Raw genomic sequence first — 16,013 nt, 5'->3', positions numbered from 1 at the left:
AGCTCTTAAGGATAGCGGAGGCAGGGGGTATGGGGAGAAGGCAGAAACGGGGTACTGATTGAGAATGATCAGCCATGATCACATTGAATGGTGGTGCTGGCTCGAAGGGCCGAATGGCCTACTCCTGCACCTATTGTCTATTGTCCCCACCTTCAATTGTTATGTTTGCTCAATAGGCCAAAGAAAGCAAGCAGGTAACTATATCTTTACTGCTGACCAAAATGGAGTAAAATAATTATAGAATATAGCCAATTGGTTGGCTACTTCTATCTAGAACAGAGGGGAAAGTCATGAAGAAAGCCATGGTTAAAACAAAACCATGTCAATATTGCTTAAATGATTCAAATCCCAAGAAGTGGGAAGTTTTTGTTCCAATCATTTCTATACACGTTAATATGAATATGTCATTTTGCAGCTAAGAGAATCTTTGGGATTACGTTAAATATTTTGAAAATATTTGCCCCCCATTTCTAGATGTATTCTTGCATTGCAACATTTTCTAGCATCACTGTTTTAATACGGATTTACTTTTTCATTCTTCTTTTCAATATGGTTAACTTCACATTTTTCCACATTACACGTTACACTCCATCTGTCAACCGCTTTCCCTTTCACTTAACCTTCCTCTATCCCCGCAATTTGTTTGCAATTTCCTTACAATTTGTTAACCCGCCTATTTGTATACAAATCAGCAAATTTGGTTACAGTGCATTAAAGTCTCTTCATCCAAGTCATCATTAAAAATGGTTTTGGCCCTAGCACTGATGTACGTATCTCGCCATTAGTTGCTGGCTGCCAATTTGAAAATTACTCTTTTATCACTACTTGTGTTTTTTTTTTGTTAGTCACTCTCCTGTCCTTGCCATTTCTATAATCCCAACCAGTCATTAAGTGAGCATCCATAACCCTCTTGATAGAGAGAGCTAACAGAGAGAATAAACAACTTTCTCACCTTGGGTCAATCCTAAATAACAACATTTGCTGTTAGGATTCTTAGCCCCCACATAGCCCCCAAAATGAATGTCTTCTGGGGAAAACAGCTTCACAATATCTATTGGCAAGCCCTTTATTTATCTGACCAGATAAATTATTTCCAACTTTTCTGCAATTGCTCAGATTTCTAATAGCAAATAAGGGAATCTGACCATTGCACAATTCAGTAAGATGTTGTTTAATTGTTTCACAAATCAACACCAGTATTATACCTTTCAATGCATTTCTTGGTCCGTACATGCCACACTGCCATGAATCCATCGATAGTCCCAGCAGCCACATAATCACCACATGGTGACCATGATACAACATTTAATGGCTAGTGGGAAGAAAAGGAAAATAAATTGTGGAATTTATTCTTTTCAAACAATATATTAATATATTATGTTTTTCAAGAGTGCCTGTGAAAGTGCTTTCAAATCAATTAGCAAAAATTATTTCAATACACACATTTATAAAACCAGCTACTTCCTCAGCATTTTTTTTAATCGTTGAGATATTTCTAAGATTTTCAAAACATTAATTCTATTCTATGCAAGATTTCAATATTCATCGTTGAGCTGTTTTAAACTATTAGTGCTTCATGAAGTGCTTTTCTTGATGTGTTGCATACATATATTTTGTCAAATACAAGAAAGCAGTTCTTGATTTTAATATGAAACGTACCAACGTAATGCTGTTGTCCGAAAGATCGCCAACATTTTCCCAGGAATTTCTGTCATATAATTTTACAACTTTTTCCACTGGAACTGCCAAGAACTACATATGTGCACCAAAAAAGAATAAAAATTTAGTCCGAGGAAAACCTTCTGGCTATGCATTTATCTAATTAATTGTCAAAATGGAATACCCAAAACATGCTCAGTATCCATTCCTTTACCATAGCTTCAAAACATACCTGATCTGCACTGCAGAAACCAAGTAATCACTTTACTTAAAGTATAGTGCTTGCCTTTGAGGACGTCATAAGGTCGCCAAAGGTTATGTGGAGAAGATACGAGAATGGACGATCAAATGGCATGGTAGACTCGTTGGGCCGAATGCCCAATTCTGTTCCTATGTCATATGGTCTGATGTAATTTAAGTTTGATGATTTGCAGTATAGATTCTATTTGGAGAACTATTCCCATTTACACATATTGAAAGAATTCACCGGAAGTGACGTGAGAGGACGCTGGCGTTGTTTGTTCGCCGCTTCTCACCACTTCTATTTTTGTATTAATTTTGCTGTTTTTGAAAAGATTTTCTCAGCTTGAAAAAATCCTTCTGCTTAAACAAATCCTTCTGCTTGACCACCTGGCATCATCTGCCCAGCTCTTCCACCGCTGCCTCCGCACCCTTGGACTCCGCACCCTTGGACTCCGCACCCTTGGACCTCTCACTCCTGTCTGTGCTCCTGTCTCTGCTGGCTTGGACTGCTCCCCTGTGGGTTACCTGACAGCTAGCGCTGCAGTCATCAACTCGCTAACGCTACCGCTAACGCTAACAGCTGCCTGCTTGCCTGCTTGCCTGGCTACCTCCTCTGCCTGCACGTCCTCAGCTCCCTATTAACCCTTAGGCTGCTCAGCTTCCTCGATCCTCATAGGCCTTGCTCTGGATCAGCCTGTTGTGCCTGCTGTGACGTTTTGATCTCTCTGGGCTCTATGCTCCTTCGCTCCTGCCTGGCATGGCACTGAAGTACTTGGCTGCGAGGCTGCTCCAGCTCAACAACCACTCCACTCCGCCATGCATCTCTGCCATCATCAACCACGGACTTCTACGACGACCCAAATACATCCACAGAGGCTCCGGTCACAAGTTTGTCTACTCCCAGACCGGCTACTCCATCCCTGCACTCTGGTCAGCTGATCGGACTTCCACTCGTCCATTACATCATCACAACAACGCACACGAGCGTGCCCCCTGTCTACAAGCCCTGGCTAAATCACCCGTGTCCATCCACACCACACAAAGCAACATGAAGCTCACTCTGCTCAACATCCGGTCCCTCAACAATAAAAGCCTCATTCTGAATGACTTCATCCTGGAAAATAAACTGGACTTCCTCTGTCTGACAGAAACCTGGCAACAACCTCTGGATTACCTCCCACTCAACCTCACTACACCCAACGGATACTCCTACATCAATAAACCACGCTCGGAAGGCCGAGGTGGTGGGATTGCCGTAATTCACCGACAGGACTTCAAGATCAACCTCATCTCCATCTCATCTGCTCCTTCATTTGAACACCTGGCTTTCAAACTCTCTGGCCACACAAAATTAGTCATGGCAGTTATCTACCGCCCTCCCAAACCACACCCATCATTCCTTTCTGACTTCTCTGACTTTCTGACCCAGTTCTGTTCTCTCTCCCCCTCAATCCTCCTCCTCGGTGATTTCAACATCCATATGGACTCCACTGACTCCACGATAACCGCTGACTTCACTGAAATACTCAACTGCTTTAACCTCACTCAACACGTCAATTTTCCCACCCATAACCGTGGACACATTCTGGACCTTGTCTGCTCCACTGGACTAAATCTACATCACCTCTCTGGCTCCGACCCCACCCTCTCTGATCACTTAGCCATCACCATGTCTGTCAACATTCCCACCCCAGCTCCAAAGCAAAAACGCAAAATCAACTTCCGCAAGCTGAACTCTGTTTCACCTACCTCGCTCTCATCCTCCCTCTCTGAAATAATGTCCGCCTCTCCCTTCGTTGACCTACACAGCCCCTCTGACCTCACTGACTACTACAACCGCACTCTCTCCTCCTGCCTCGACCAGCTTGCACCTATAAAAATCAAAACAGTTTCCTTCACCCACTCTGCTCCATGGTTTACCCCTGAACTCCGCGTGATGAAAACTCATGCCCGCCAACTTGAAAGACTCCGCAACAAAACAGGTCTCACAATTCACTCCCAAGCCTACAAAGACCACATACAGCACTATAAAGATGCCCTCTCCTGTGCCCACTCCACCTACTACTCTCAAATAATTCACTCTGGCTCCGGAAACCCAAAAACACTCTTCTCTACAATAAACAAACTCCTCAGCCCCCTGGACACCATCTCCCAATCATTCACAGTTGACAAATGCACCACTTTCCTTTCATTCTTCCAAAGCAAAATAGACAACATCTACAGCACCTTAACCACCAACGCACCTGCTCCCCCTCAAACCACCTGCCCCCCCTTATCCTGTCAGCCCCTGCCTCAGTTCTCCCCAATCTCCACCACCGACCTCTCTGACCTCTTCACAGGAATAAAAACTGCCACCTGCTCTCTGGACCCCATCCCCTCCAGCTTTGTCAAGGCCTGCCTTCCTGCTCTCTCTCCACTTATCACTGCAACAATAAACTCCTCCCAGTCCACTGGCATCGTCCCGCCATCCCTCAAAATCGCTGCTGTCACCCCCATTCTGAAAAAACCTGGTCTAAACCTTGACACCCCAAACAACTTCAGACCAATCTCCAACCTACCCTTTCTGTCCAAAGTTTTGGAACGTGCTGTAGCTTCCCAACTCAAATACCACCTCTCTACCAATAACCTGTATGAAACTTTCCAATCCGGATTCCGCTCAAACCACTGTACTGAAACTGCGCTCCTCAAAATCACAAACGACATTCTCCTCTCCTCCGACGCTGGCAACCTCAACATCCTCATCCTACTTGACCTCAGCGCCGCCTTTGACACCATAAATCACTCCATTCTCCTCACCCGACTTGAAACCTCCCTTAACATCACCGGAAAAGCCCTATCCTGGTTCAAATCTTACCTCTCTGACAGACACCAGTTCATCTCCATTAACAACTGTAAATCCCCCACCGCTCCCCTCCCCCAAGTTGTCCCCCAAGGCTCAGTCCTTGGCCCCCTCCTCTTCATCCCCTACCTGTTCCCCCTTGGTCAATTAATCCGCCGTCATGGTCTCAACTTCCACTGCTTCGCCGATGATATCCAGCTCCTCATCTCCACCAAGTCAATCTCCCCCACCACACACTCTACACTGACAAACTGCATCACTGAAATAAAATCTTGGCTTCAATCAAACTTCCTCAAACTCAATTGCAACAAATCTGAAATCATCATCATTGGTCCAAAACCGCTCACCAAATCCACCCAAAACTTCATCCTCAACATTGATGGTCTCCCAGTATCCACCTCACCTCACATCCGGAATCTTGGAATCATCCTTGATCAAACCCTCTCCTTCTACAAACACATCAAACACATCACAAAGACAGCCTTCTTCCACTTCAAAAACATTGCCCGTCTCCGTCCATCCCTCTCCTCCACAGCTGCAGAAACCCTCATCCACGCCTTCATCACCTCCCGTCTGGACTACTGCAACAGCCTCCTCTATGGCGCACCCTCAAAAATCATCAATAAACTTCAATACATTCAAAACTCCGCTGCCCGTCTACTCACACACACCTCGATCCGTGACCATATCACCCCCGTACTTTATAAACTCCACTGGCTCCCCATCCCCCAGAGAATCCAGTACAAAATCCTCCTCATAGCCTACAAAGCCCTCCATAACCTGGCCCCATCCTACCTGACCGACCTCCTCCACAGGCACACTCCCACCTGCACCCTCCGCTCTGCCGCTGCCAATCTCCTATCCCCCCACATCCGGACCAAACTCAGATCCTGGGGGGACAGGGCTTTCTCCATCGCTGCTCCTACCCTATGGAACTCACTACCCCAAACCGTTAGAGACTCCTCCACACTCACCACATTCAAAACATCGCTGAAGTCTCACCTGTTCAGTACTGCCTTCAACCACTGAAGGTCACCTCACCTTCTGTCTCCTTTCTCTGTTCATTTATTTATTTACTTATTTATCTATTTATTCATTTCCCTATGTTCTCAAAATCTCTGTAAAGCGTCTTTGAGTATATGAAAAGCGCTATATAAATAAAATGCATTATTATTATTATTAATTTTAGTTTCAGATTTACAATATCAAATATTCAGAATTGGCGCCAGTTAGAGTGCTATCCCGACCTACTATCTACCTCATTGGAGACCTCTGAACTATTTTTAAATCAGACTTTATCTTGCACTAAATAATATACCTGTACACCGTAGACAGCTTGATTGTAAACATGGATATTCTTCTCGTTGACTGGATAGCATGCGACAAAAAGCTTTTCACTATATCTTGGTACAAGTGACAATAATAATAATAAACTAAATAGTGATAAGTCTGTCACTCCACAATTCATCAATGATGTCACCTGTCTGAGGTAGCAAAAACCTTATTTAATCAAAAAATGCTTTCCATGCACTTGGTGCTGCAGACCAAACACAGGCATAACTTACGTCACTTATTTATTTATTTCCTTTAGTACTAGACAATTAAGTTTTGATTTGTTCAATTCCACTGACTTCAACATTAAATTCCTAAGCATTAAGTTATGATATTTATCTTGCTCTTTCTGAGAAAATATTCTTCAACTCAATTTGAAACTAGATTAGTTTATGAGGTTCAATTTTCATTTACCTTTCCAGTCTTTGGTTGCCACTCGAGTCTACACATGGACTGAGCACGGTTCACCTCATTGCACTTAGTTAGAAGAGACCAACTTGAAACAAGAGTCTATAAAGTAGAAATATATCTTTTAACACCATTTGAAAACCTATTAAACATATTATGTTGTAAATCATGTAAAATACCATTTATTTTCATGAAAGGGGCTTGAATGCAAACATGAAAGGCTATTCTGCTTCTCAACCTCATAGCAATAAAAAATTTGATTTGACTCTTGCAAATATTCTAAAGCACAATAACACATTTTCAATCGAAATACTGGTCCAAATCCAGAATCACACAATGTTAACCATAGGACTGAGACTGACCTGATCAGCAATTTTCCAAACACATACTGAACCATCACAACTGGAGGTAGCCTGTAAAATGCAACAATTTGTGATTACAAAGCACCAAGCTATTTAAATATTAAATCACAGTGGTAAATATTGCACGCTAGTTTAACTTAAAATATCAAAAATAACAAAAGCAGAGCTTTGAACTTTTAATCCAAGAGCAAATATCCAAGCAATATTATGACATATACTGCTATTATTTCATGGCCAACTGATTTCATGGTGCTACTACAGATTTTACATGGATTAAGTTATGTTAAAGTTATTACCAGAAACGCATCCTTTGGATCAAAAGCAACACTGAGAATTGGACCATCATGACCTCGAATTGTCTTCTGTTGACTATTGTCCTTTATGTCAATGATCTTGACCATAAAATCACTGTAAGTTAAAGACATGATACAAAACTTTGAAGCAACAATCATATTTAACAAGAAAAAGTAGTGAGAACATTAGTAGCAGTAAGCTATTCAGTCCACTTTGCCAACTGCAATGAAATCTTGTACCTCAATGCCACTTTGCCAACTGCCTGATCTTGTACCTCAATGCCACATATCTGCACAAACCCTGCATCACTAGATTCCCTTAATGTCAAAAAGCTCTACATTTAATATACAGTGCCCTCCATAATGTTTGGGACAAAGACCATCATTTATTTATTTGCCTCTGTACTCCACAATTTGAAATTTGTAATAGGGTTATGTTTTTGTTTCTTGAACATGCTCAATTGGGTTCAGATCGGGTGATTGACTTGGCCACTCAAGAATTGACCATTTTTTAGCTTTGAAAAACTCCTTTGTTGCTTTGGCAGTATGTTTGGGATCATTGTCTTGCTGTAGAATGAACCACAAGCCAATGAGTTTTGAGGCATTTGTTTGAACTTGAGCAGATAGGATGTGTCTACACACTTCAGAATTCATTATGCTACTGCCATCATCAGTTGTATCATCAATGAAGATAAGTGAGCCAGTACCTTCAGCAGCCATACATGCCCAGGCCATAACACCCCCTCCACCATATTTCACAGATGAGGTGGTATGCTTTGGATCTTGGGCAGTTCCATCTCTCCTCCATACTTTGCTCTTGCCATCACTCTGATACAAGTTAATCTTTGTCTCATCTGTCCACAAGACCTTTTTCCAAAAATGTGCTTGCTCTTTTTTAAGTACTTCTTGGCAAACTGTAACCTGGCCATCCTATTTTTGCGGCTAACCAGTGGATTGCATCTTGCAATATAGCCTCTGTATTTCTGTTCATGAAGTCTTCTGCGGACAGTGGTCATTGACAAATCCACACCTGACTCCTGAAGAGTGTTTCTGTCAGACAGGTGTTTGGGGATTTTTCTTTATTATAGAGAGAATTCTTCTGTCATCAGCTGTGGAGGTCTTCCTTGGCCTGCCAGTCCCTTTGTGATTAGTAAGCTCACCAGTGCTCTCTTAATGATGTTCCAAACAGTTGATTTTGGTAAGCCTACAGTTTGGCTGATGTCTCTCAGTCTTGTTTCTCAGTCTCATTCTTGTTTCTCAGTCTCACAACAGCTTATTTGACTTTCATTGGCACAACTTTGGCCTCATGTTGATCAACAGCAATAAAAGTTTCCAAAGGTGATGGAAATACTGGAGGAAAGATTAGAGGCTGACAGCTCTCTTATACCTGCATTAAGGAGGCAATTAAACATGTGAGCAATTACAAAGATTTGTAAAGCTATGTGTCCCAAACATTATGGTGCCCTGAAGTGGGGGGACTATGTTTAAACACAGCTGTGATTTCTACATGGTGAAACCAAAATGTATAAAAATGGCCTTTAATAAAATCTGACAATGTGCACTTTAACCACGTGATTTTTTTTTTCTATTACAAATCTCAAATTGTGGAGTACAGAGGCAAATAAATAAATGATGAGTCTTGGTCCCAAACATTATGGAGGCCACTGTACTTTATGACAAGGCTTCCACAGCCATTTAGCAAACGAATACCAATTTTCACCACTCACTGAGCAAAGAAATTCCTTCTCATCAAATGACTGATTCCTTGTTTTAAGATTATAATCTTGGTACAAGTAATCTCTGCTAGGGGAAACATCAACACTGTACCTTCCCTGTCAAAATCCGAGAATTTTTATCTCCTCTCATTCTTCTAAACTATAGAGGGAATGGGCCTGCCTTCTCCCTTGATAGGACCAAGCTACCCCCTTACCAAAAGTGACTGGAATGAATTTTGTGAACCCTCATTGTCTCCCTCTTACAAACTTTCCTGAGAGAGGAAGACCAGTCCGATGCCGAATATTCTTAATATCATCTCATTGGGGGTCCTAAACAATTTTAGTCAGATGTCTTTACTAAAAATTATTTTGTAATACAGGTAAACATACTATTTCCTTCCTATTGCTGTTCTTCACTGCTGTGCATTCAATGTTTCATGTACAAGGACACCACCAACAGCAACAGGGAGAGCAATCAGGGAAAGCCTGCTGCAGGTGGTAATCATTTCTCCATTATTATATTACCTGGAACCAGCAGCAATACTAGTTGCATTGTCATTGAAGACAACGTGGTTTGCTTCAGCAGTAAAGCGAGTTAAAATTCCATCTGGTGAACCCTCAGGAAAAGTATTTACTTGAACAATGTTGTTAGAAACACTGGTAACAAGCAATCCATTCTAGAACAATAAATAAAAATGTTTATCAGATAATTATTGTCTCAAATGCAAAGAATCTCTATGGACATAAATCTCATGGGAATATGACAGTGCTACTATAATAATGACATAATTGAAAGAATGAGTCACCACTATTGGAAGGACCCAAACCCCGACCAGGTGAGGCAGAGATTCACATGCACCTCCAATCTAGTCAACTGCATTTGGTGCCTGTAATATGGCCTCCACATTGCTGACACCAAGCATTGACTAGGCTATTGTTTTGACATTAAGACCTTCCATTTGCATGCCATTCAACTTCCATTCCCACACCGACCAGCCCGTCCTCATCTTTCTCTACTGCCATGATGAGGTCAAAACACAAACTAGGAGAACACTGCCTCATATTTCATTATTTCACCAAAGACGTACAGGTATGTAGGTTAATTGGCTGGGTAAAGGTAAAAATTGTCCCTAGTGGGTGTAGGATAGTGTAAATGTGCGGGGATCGCTGGGCGGCACAGACTTGGTGGGCCGAAAAGGCCTGTTTCTGGCTGTATATATATGATATGATGATATGATATGATGATGACCTGGAAAACCCAAGCTTCTGGATGCATTGGTCATTCAATAATTAAGACACAGAAGCATGTCCACTATTAGAGATTGAGTGGCATGTACACTTAGCTAAAGACCTTTGCTTCTCTCCTTTGGTCTTTTCTAACAAATTGGTCTTACCTTTGATTCACTCCTCTAGGTCCTGATCTTAATAATAATTGAATTCAAGAACTTCCATTAACTTGCACAAGAAGCACACGCGAGAGGTTCCAGAATCAAGATACAAATAAACATTTAATTATGGTAAGTTTTTTTTTCTATTCTGTTTTGTAGTTTAGCACAATCCGCAAGCGTTGCCACTTTCATTTCACTGCACATCTTGTATATGTATGTGACAAATAAACTTGACTTGACTTGATGAAAGTGAAGGATCTAATCATTACATACATTTAAAAAAATGATTTGCACAATTATTTTGGTTAGGTTAAATCAATTGGATTTTAAACCATCAATTTGGTATTATCATATACATAATCCCTCAATGTTGGTATGCATGAAAGCCCTCTTCAGATTAAGTTAGCAGGTGACATTATGAAGCTAGGTTCTCCGATTTCAAAATCTTGTCATTCATAGCATACTACCTTCCCATTCAAACCATAATTGCATTATCATGTTATAAAGATATTAATTTTAATTTCCTAACATAGGGGGTTCCCAGTTTACATTTTTAATGACATTTTGCCACAAATTATAACATTGTATACCAAATTCATAAGAGTGAGAATTTGAAAAAGCAAAAAAAAAAATCACATACCCGGAGAGCCAATGAGTAGACTTTATCACCCACATTGATCGATTTGGGATCATCATCATCTAAACTTTCCCATATTCTAACATCACCATCACTGCCACTGGTAACAATGTATCTGGAATTTCAAAAAGATCAATTTAATTAAGGGTCCCGAAGGACCTTTAAAAGTCCAATACCTTCTTGTCAAATTATAACATAATTTTTTTCCATCAGAGTATTCTCAAACCCCAGGATTAAGAACCTTTATAACATTAGCAAATGAGGGCATTGAGCCCCTCATGCCTTCTTCTGCCATTCAGTAAGTCACAGTTGATCTTTTACGTGCTGTAATGTTCTGAGGACCAGACCTTAGGCATTCAAGTCTGCCCTCAGAGATTCAACAAGAATACCTTGATAAGGCCATCAAAAGGACTGACAGGAACTTTCACTCCAAATTGGAGGGTGAGACGAATGTTTGGCAGCTGTGGCAATGCTTGCACACCATCACTTCCTACAAGGCGAAACCAAGTTGCAGCTCAAACGATAGTGAGGCATCGCTCGCGGATAAGCTCAATGTGTTCTATGCATGCTTCGAGAGGGAAAAAGACTTATTGCCTTCTGGGACCCTCATAGCCCCTAATGTTATTGTAATCTTAGTCATCGAGGCTGATATCAAGGGAATCCATCAGGAGGGTGAACCCTTGGTAAATGACTGGACCTGATGATGTACCTGGTCACATTCTCAAAACCTACATGGTCCAACTGACTGGAGATTTTGCAGACATCTTCAACCTCTCATTACTGAGGTCTGAGGTTCCTATGTGCTTTAAATGGCCATCAATATACCAAAATGGCGGCACTGCCCTAGCAGCTGCCGCTCACCTGCGGTCCATTTGTCTTTGTGTTTTTGTTGTTTTTTTTGTCTTAGTTGTAGTTGTGATGTGGTGTTTTGTGTTTGTGTACTATGTGTGTATGTGGGGGGGAGGGGGGAAACTGTAACATTGTAAATATGTGTCCCTTCCGAACGGAGACCCGACCTTTGTTTTCTGGGCCGTGTCTCCGTTCCTGCTGCGGCCTACCATCGGCCCAACTCCTGGAGCTGTCAGCCTCCATCGGACTTACCATCCAAGTCCGTGGATCGGACTTACCATCACCGGAGCCGGCCGTCTTCGGAGGCTGCGGGAGCGGCTGCGACTCGCCTTAGGTTCGGGCCGCGTGGATTCCGACATCGGGAGCTCCGGCAGCGGCAGCGTGTTCGCCCGCCCCGGATCGCGGGGCTTGGGGCGCGGACATTTCACCGTCCGGCGCGGCCTAAGATGGCCGCGGGATATTTCTCTGCTGGGCGGGGGTTTCAATGTCGGGAGCCACGACCGCCCCGACGTGCAGCAACAGCGGCAGCGACAGCGTGTTCGCCCGCCCCGGATCGGACTTATCATCAGCGGAGCCGGCCGTCTTCGGAGGCTGCGGGAGCGGCTGCGACGCGACGCGCCTTGGGCTTGGCCCGCTGTGGACCGTCCGGTGCGGCCTGCAACCACAACAACCTGACTGCGGGCGAGGACAGCGGGAGAAGGGAAAGACATTGTGGCCTTCCATCACAGTGAGGAGAGAGAGGACTGGAGGAGACTCACTGTGATGGATGTTTCTTTGATGGATGTTTCTTTTTTGTGTGTTTTTGGGGTTGGGTGGTTTGAGTGCCTGTTTGATGCTTTTATTGTTGGACTGTGTTTTTGGGGGTTTTGGGGTGTGTGATTTGAATGCCTATTTAGTGCTTCTATTGTTGGACTGTGTTTTGGGGGTTTTTTGGGGTTGGGTAATTTGGGTGCCTGTTTAGTGCTTTTATTGTTGGACTGTGGGTGATTGAATTAACATTTTGTTCAAGATGGCCACGCCGTTGTGTTTTGGCTGCCTGCCACTGTATGTTTCTTTTTTTCCTAGTCAGATGTGCAGCACTTTGGTCAACGTGGGTTGTTTTTAAATGTGCTATACAAATAAATTGACTTGACTTGACTTGACATGCCCCAAAGACAAATGACCAGTGGCACTAATGCCCTTGGTGATAAAGTGCATTGAGAGGTTGTTTATTATGCATATCAACTCCTACCCTAGCAAGGACCTGGATCCACTACAAGTTGCATACTGCCACAATAGATCAGCAGGGGCTGCAATCTCACTGGCTCTTCACTCTGCACTGGACCACTTCGACAATAAACACACAAACATCAGGCCATTGTTCATCAATTACAGCTCAGCTTTCAACACCATCATCCCCTCCAAACTTGTTATCAAGCTCAGGAAACTGGGTCTCTGCGCAACCCTTTGCAACTGGATCCTCGACTTTCTCAAAACACAATTGGTACAAATTGGCAACTCTATTTCTTCATCAATCACCGTCAGCACAGGGCACCTCAAGGCTGTATGCTCAGTCCCCTGCACTAAATTTATGCCCATGACTGTGTAGGCAGACAGTTCCAACCACATCTTTAAATTCTCTGAAGGGTCTCGACCCGAAATGTCGCCCATTCCTTCTCTCCTGAGATGCTGCCTGACCTGCTGAGTTACTCCAGCATTTTGTGAATAAACACCACCATTATTGGATGAATCACGGGGTGTTGATTCTTATCATCAAAATATAGAAGATCAGTTGTCGGACTAAAATGGTGCCAGAACTACCACCTTGCTCACAACATCAGTAAGACCAAGGTCCTGATTGAGAGTCAACAACTTCAAGTTCCTGGGCATACATATCTCTGAAGATCTGGCCTGGACCCAGCACATTGATGCAATTGTAAAGAAAGCCTATCAATACTTCCTTAGAAGATTGAGAATAGGTATGTCAACAAATACGTTCTTAAATTTCTACCGGTGTACAGTAGAGAGCATATTGATTGGTTGCATCACAGCCTGGTTCGGCAACTTCACCACCCAGGAATGAAGAATAGAAAAAATAGTGGACTCACCTCCCCACCATCGAAGAATCTGAGGCACTTTCTCAAAGAGGCAGTCAGCATCATCCAGGATCCACATCACCCTCACCAGGCATCATTTCACTCCTGCCATGGGCAAGGTAGTATAGAGTCTGAAAACCATGACCTCCAGGTTCAGGAACGGGTTCTTTGTAACAACCATCAGCTATTGAATGCTCCAAGCATCAACTGAACTTTGAACTGTCTTTGTTGCACTATGAACTTTGGGCTTTTAGTATTATTTTGCACTAATATTCTTTTTTTATTTATTGAATTTTTAAATTTGTTTATTATGTTATCTATTGCATACTGTAAAGTGTTGTTACCATTTTGTATTGTTTGGGGGGTCTGACAATGAGGAAGTCGAGAATCTAATTGCAGAGGGATGAGAAGAGACCCAGTTCTCAGAGTTTGGTGATAGGTTTTGAGGGAATGATGATGTTGAACGTCAGGCTGTAGTAAAGACGACAGTCCGAGTATGTGTTCTTATCGTCCTCATGGTCCAATGCAGAATGGAGAGCCAGGGAGATCGCATTCCCTGTTGATGTGTTGTGATGGTGGATCCAGGTACTGACTGAGGCTGGGGTTGATACATGCCATAACCAACATCTTGAAGCATTTCGCCACCACGGATGTGAGTGCCATCAATCATATATAAATCTTGACAGATTGGTAGAAAGTTTAAAACAGACCACACTGAATTTAATTAAGCCCGGCAACTTTATAGTACCTTACCTTCCTGTTTCATCAAAACATACACCTGTATACCCCTCCGGGTGTGCATATCGCATTGGCTTTCTCTCAGCTGGCATCTTCAGATGCTGTCCTAATCTAGGGAAAACAGTATTCATTGAGAAAGTAATGGTAGATTTTGTCATGAAATTCTATAATCAAAACATCTTTCTATTTCATATTTGTTACCAATGTCATTTTTTTTGTTATATATAAAGTATTGAGAAATGAAAGTTTTGAGAGGAGTTTGGTGGACTGTTGGAGAGAATGCCAATACACTTAATCCAAAGGAACTTCACCAATTTATTGAAGAAAATTAATTAAATTCAAATGTGTATAATTTCCTCAAAACAGACTGAATTATTCCTGGGATCACAGTTTTTATTCCAGAGTAACTAATTATATTGCAAACAATAAGGGCCACATATTTGAAATGGTCTGAAGAATGCTAAACATAAGAAAAATCATGGGATTATATTAGTTTATTGTCATATCCATCAGGTTGCAAAGAAAGTCTTTGTTCACATGAAGCTCAGAGTAAACAGGAAACAGCAGAAGGGTATAAGATTGGAGTGCAATCCAAAGTAATGGCAAAAAAAAATTAAAGTACAAAACCTGAATGACAGAATGAGGCAAGTTAAAAGCAAGACGACATTGCAGCACCTCCTGGAAGAAGATATGAAAGAGCTAATTGATTCAGGGGTCTGATGGTAGTGGGGAAGACACGTTGCTTATGTCTAGATGTCTGGGCTTTCAAGCTCCTGCCTGGGTGGCTGGCATCAATTATACTTCCAGCCTTCCTGATGCAATGCACCAAGAAAATCGACTGGATGAAAGAAAGTGATGAGTCTGTACTGGGCTGGGTTCAATACTTTCTGTAGGATCAAGCAATTGAGAGCAGAGCAGTTGCCATATCAGGTTGTGACGCATCCCAGAACACTTTCTAAGCACCTTTACAGAAGTTCAAGAGAATCCTCGTTGTCATGAATTTTCTCAGAGACCTAAGAAATATATTGATGCACTTTTACAATTGTTTGGCAACTTTGGGGGGGGGGGGGGGGGGGGAGGAGAGAGTAAGCGACAAAGGCCAGAGGTGAAAAAGGTGCAAAAGAGTGTCAGATAAGGAGTGGCGAGGAAGGAGGATATGTAAAGCCAAAGGAAGGGTTAGGGGAATAAAAGAGAAAATATAGGACTCAGGGATAGGGGGGTGTGTGTGTACAGAGATGGGGAAGGGGGTGTCGAGGAGGGGAAGGGGGTGTCGAGGAGGGGAAGGGGGTGTCGAGGAGGGGAAGGGGGTGTCGAGGAGGGGAAGGGGTGTCGAGGAGGGGAAGGGGTGTCGAGGAGGGGAAGGGGTGTCGAGGAGGGGAAGGGGTGTCGAGGAGGGGAAGGGGTGTCGAGGAGGGGAAGGGGTGTCGAGGAGGAAAGTGTGCATGCAACAGGGTAGGGAGATATTACTTGGAATT

The 16,013-nt window shown here is 42.8% G+C and overlaps 2 protein-coding genes across 3 annotated transcripts in view; both read right to left on the bottom strand.

The window, feature by feature from the left end:
* gmfb (glia maturation factor, beta) overlaps positions 1-16,013 on the bottom strand; it is a 449,169-nt gene that overhangs the window by 264,754 nt on the left and 168,402 nt on the right. The gene's annotated exons all lie outside the window — the stretch shown is intronic.
* wdhd1 (WD repeat and HMG-box DNA binding protein 1) overlaps positions 1-16,013 on the bottom strand; it is a 57,248-nt gene that overhangs the window by 40,742 nt on the left and 493 nt on the right. The window contains exons 2-9 of one of the 2 annotated variants that reach the window (XM_078407181.1): positions 14,554-14,649; positions 10,880-10,991; positions 9,377-9,528; positions 7,140-7,251; positions 6,844-6,894; positions 6,488-6,583; positions 1,660-1,752; positions 1,206-1,312 (exon numbers count right to left, since the gene is read on the bottom strand). In XM_078407181.1, the coding sequence (XP_078263307.1) occupies positions 1,206-1,312; positions 1,660-1,752; positions 6,488-6,583; positions 6,844-6,894; positions 7,140-7,251; positions 9,377-9,528; positions 10,880-10,991; positions 14,554-14,630 (800 nt within the window). In that variant the 5' untranslated portion in view covers positions 14,631-14,649. The remainder of the gene's footprint in view (positions 1-1,205; positions 1,313-1,659; positions 1,753-6,487; positions 6,584-6,843; positions 6,895-7,139; positions 7,252-9,376; positions 9,529-10,879; positions 10,992-14,553; positions 14,650-16,013) is intronic. The other variant, XM_078407180.1, reaches the window with a different exon arrangement.

Source organism: Rhinoraja longicauda, chromosome 10 (genome assembly GCF_053455715.1).
Source record: "Rhinoraja longicauda isolate Sanriku21f chromosome 10, sRhiLon1.1, whole genome shotgun sequence".
Taxonomy (NCBI): Eukaryota; Metazoa; Chordata; class Chondrichthyes; order Rajiformes; family Arhynchobatidae; genus Rhinoraja; species Rhinoraja longicauda.
This window is presented reverse-complemented; position numbering and strand designations above follow the sequence as displayed.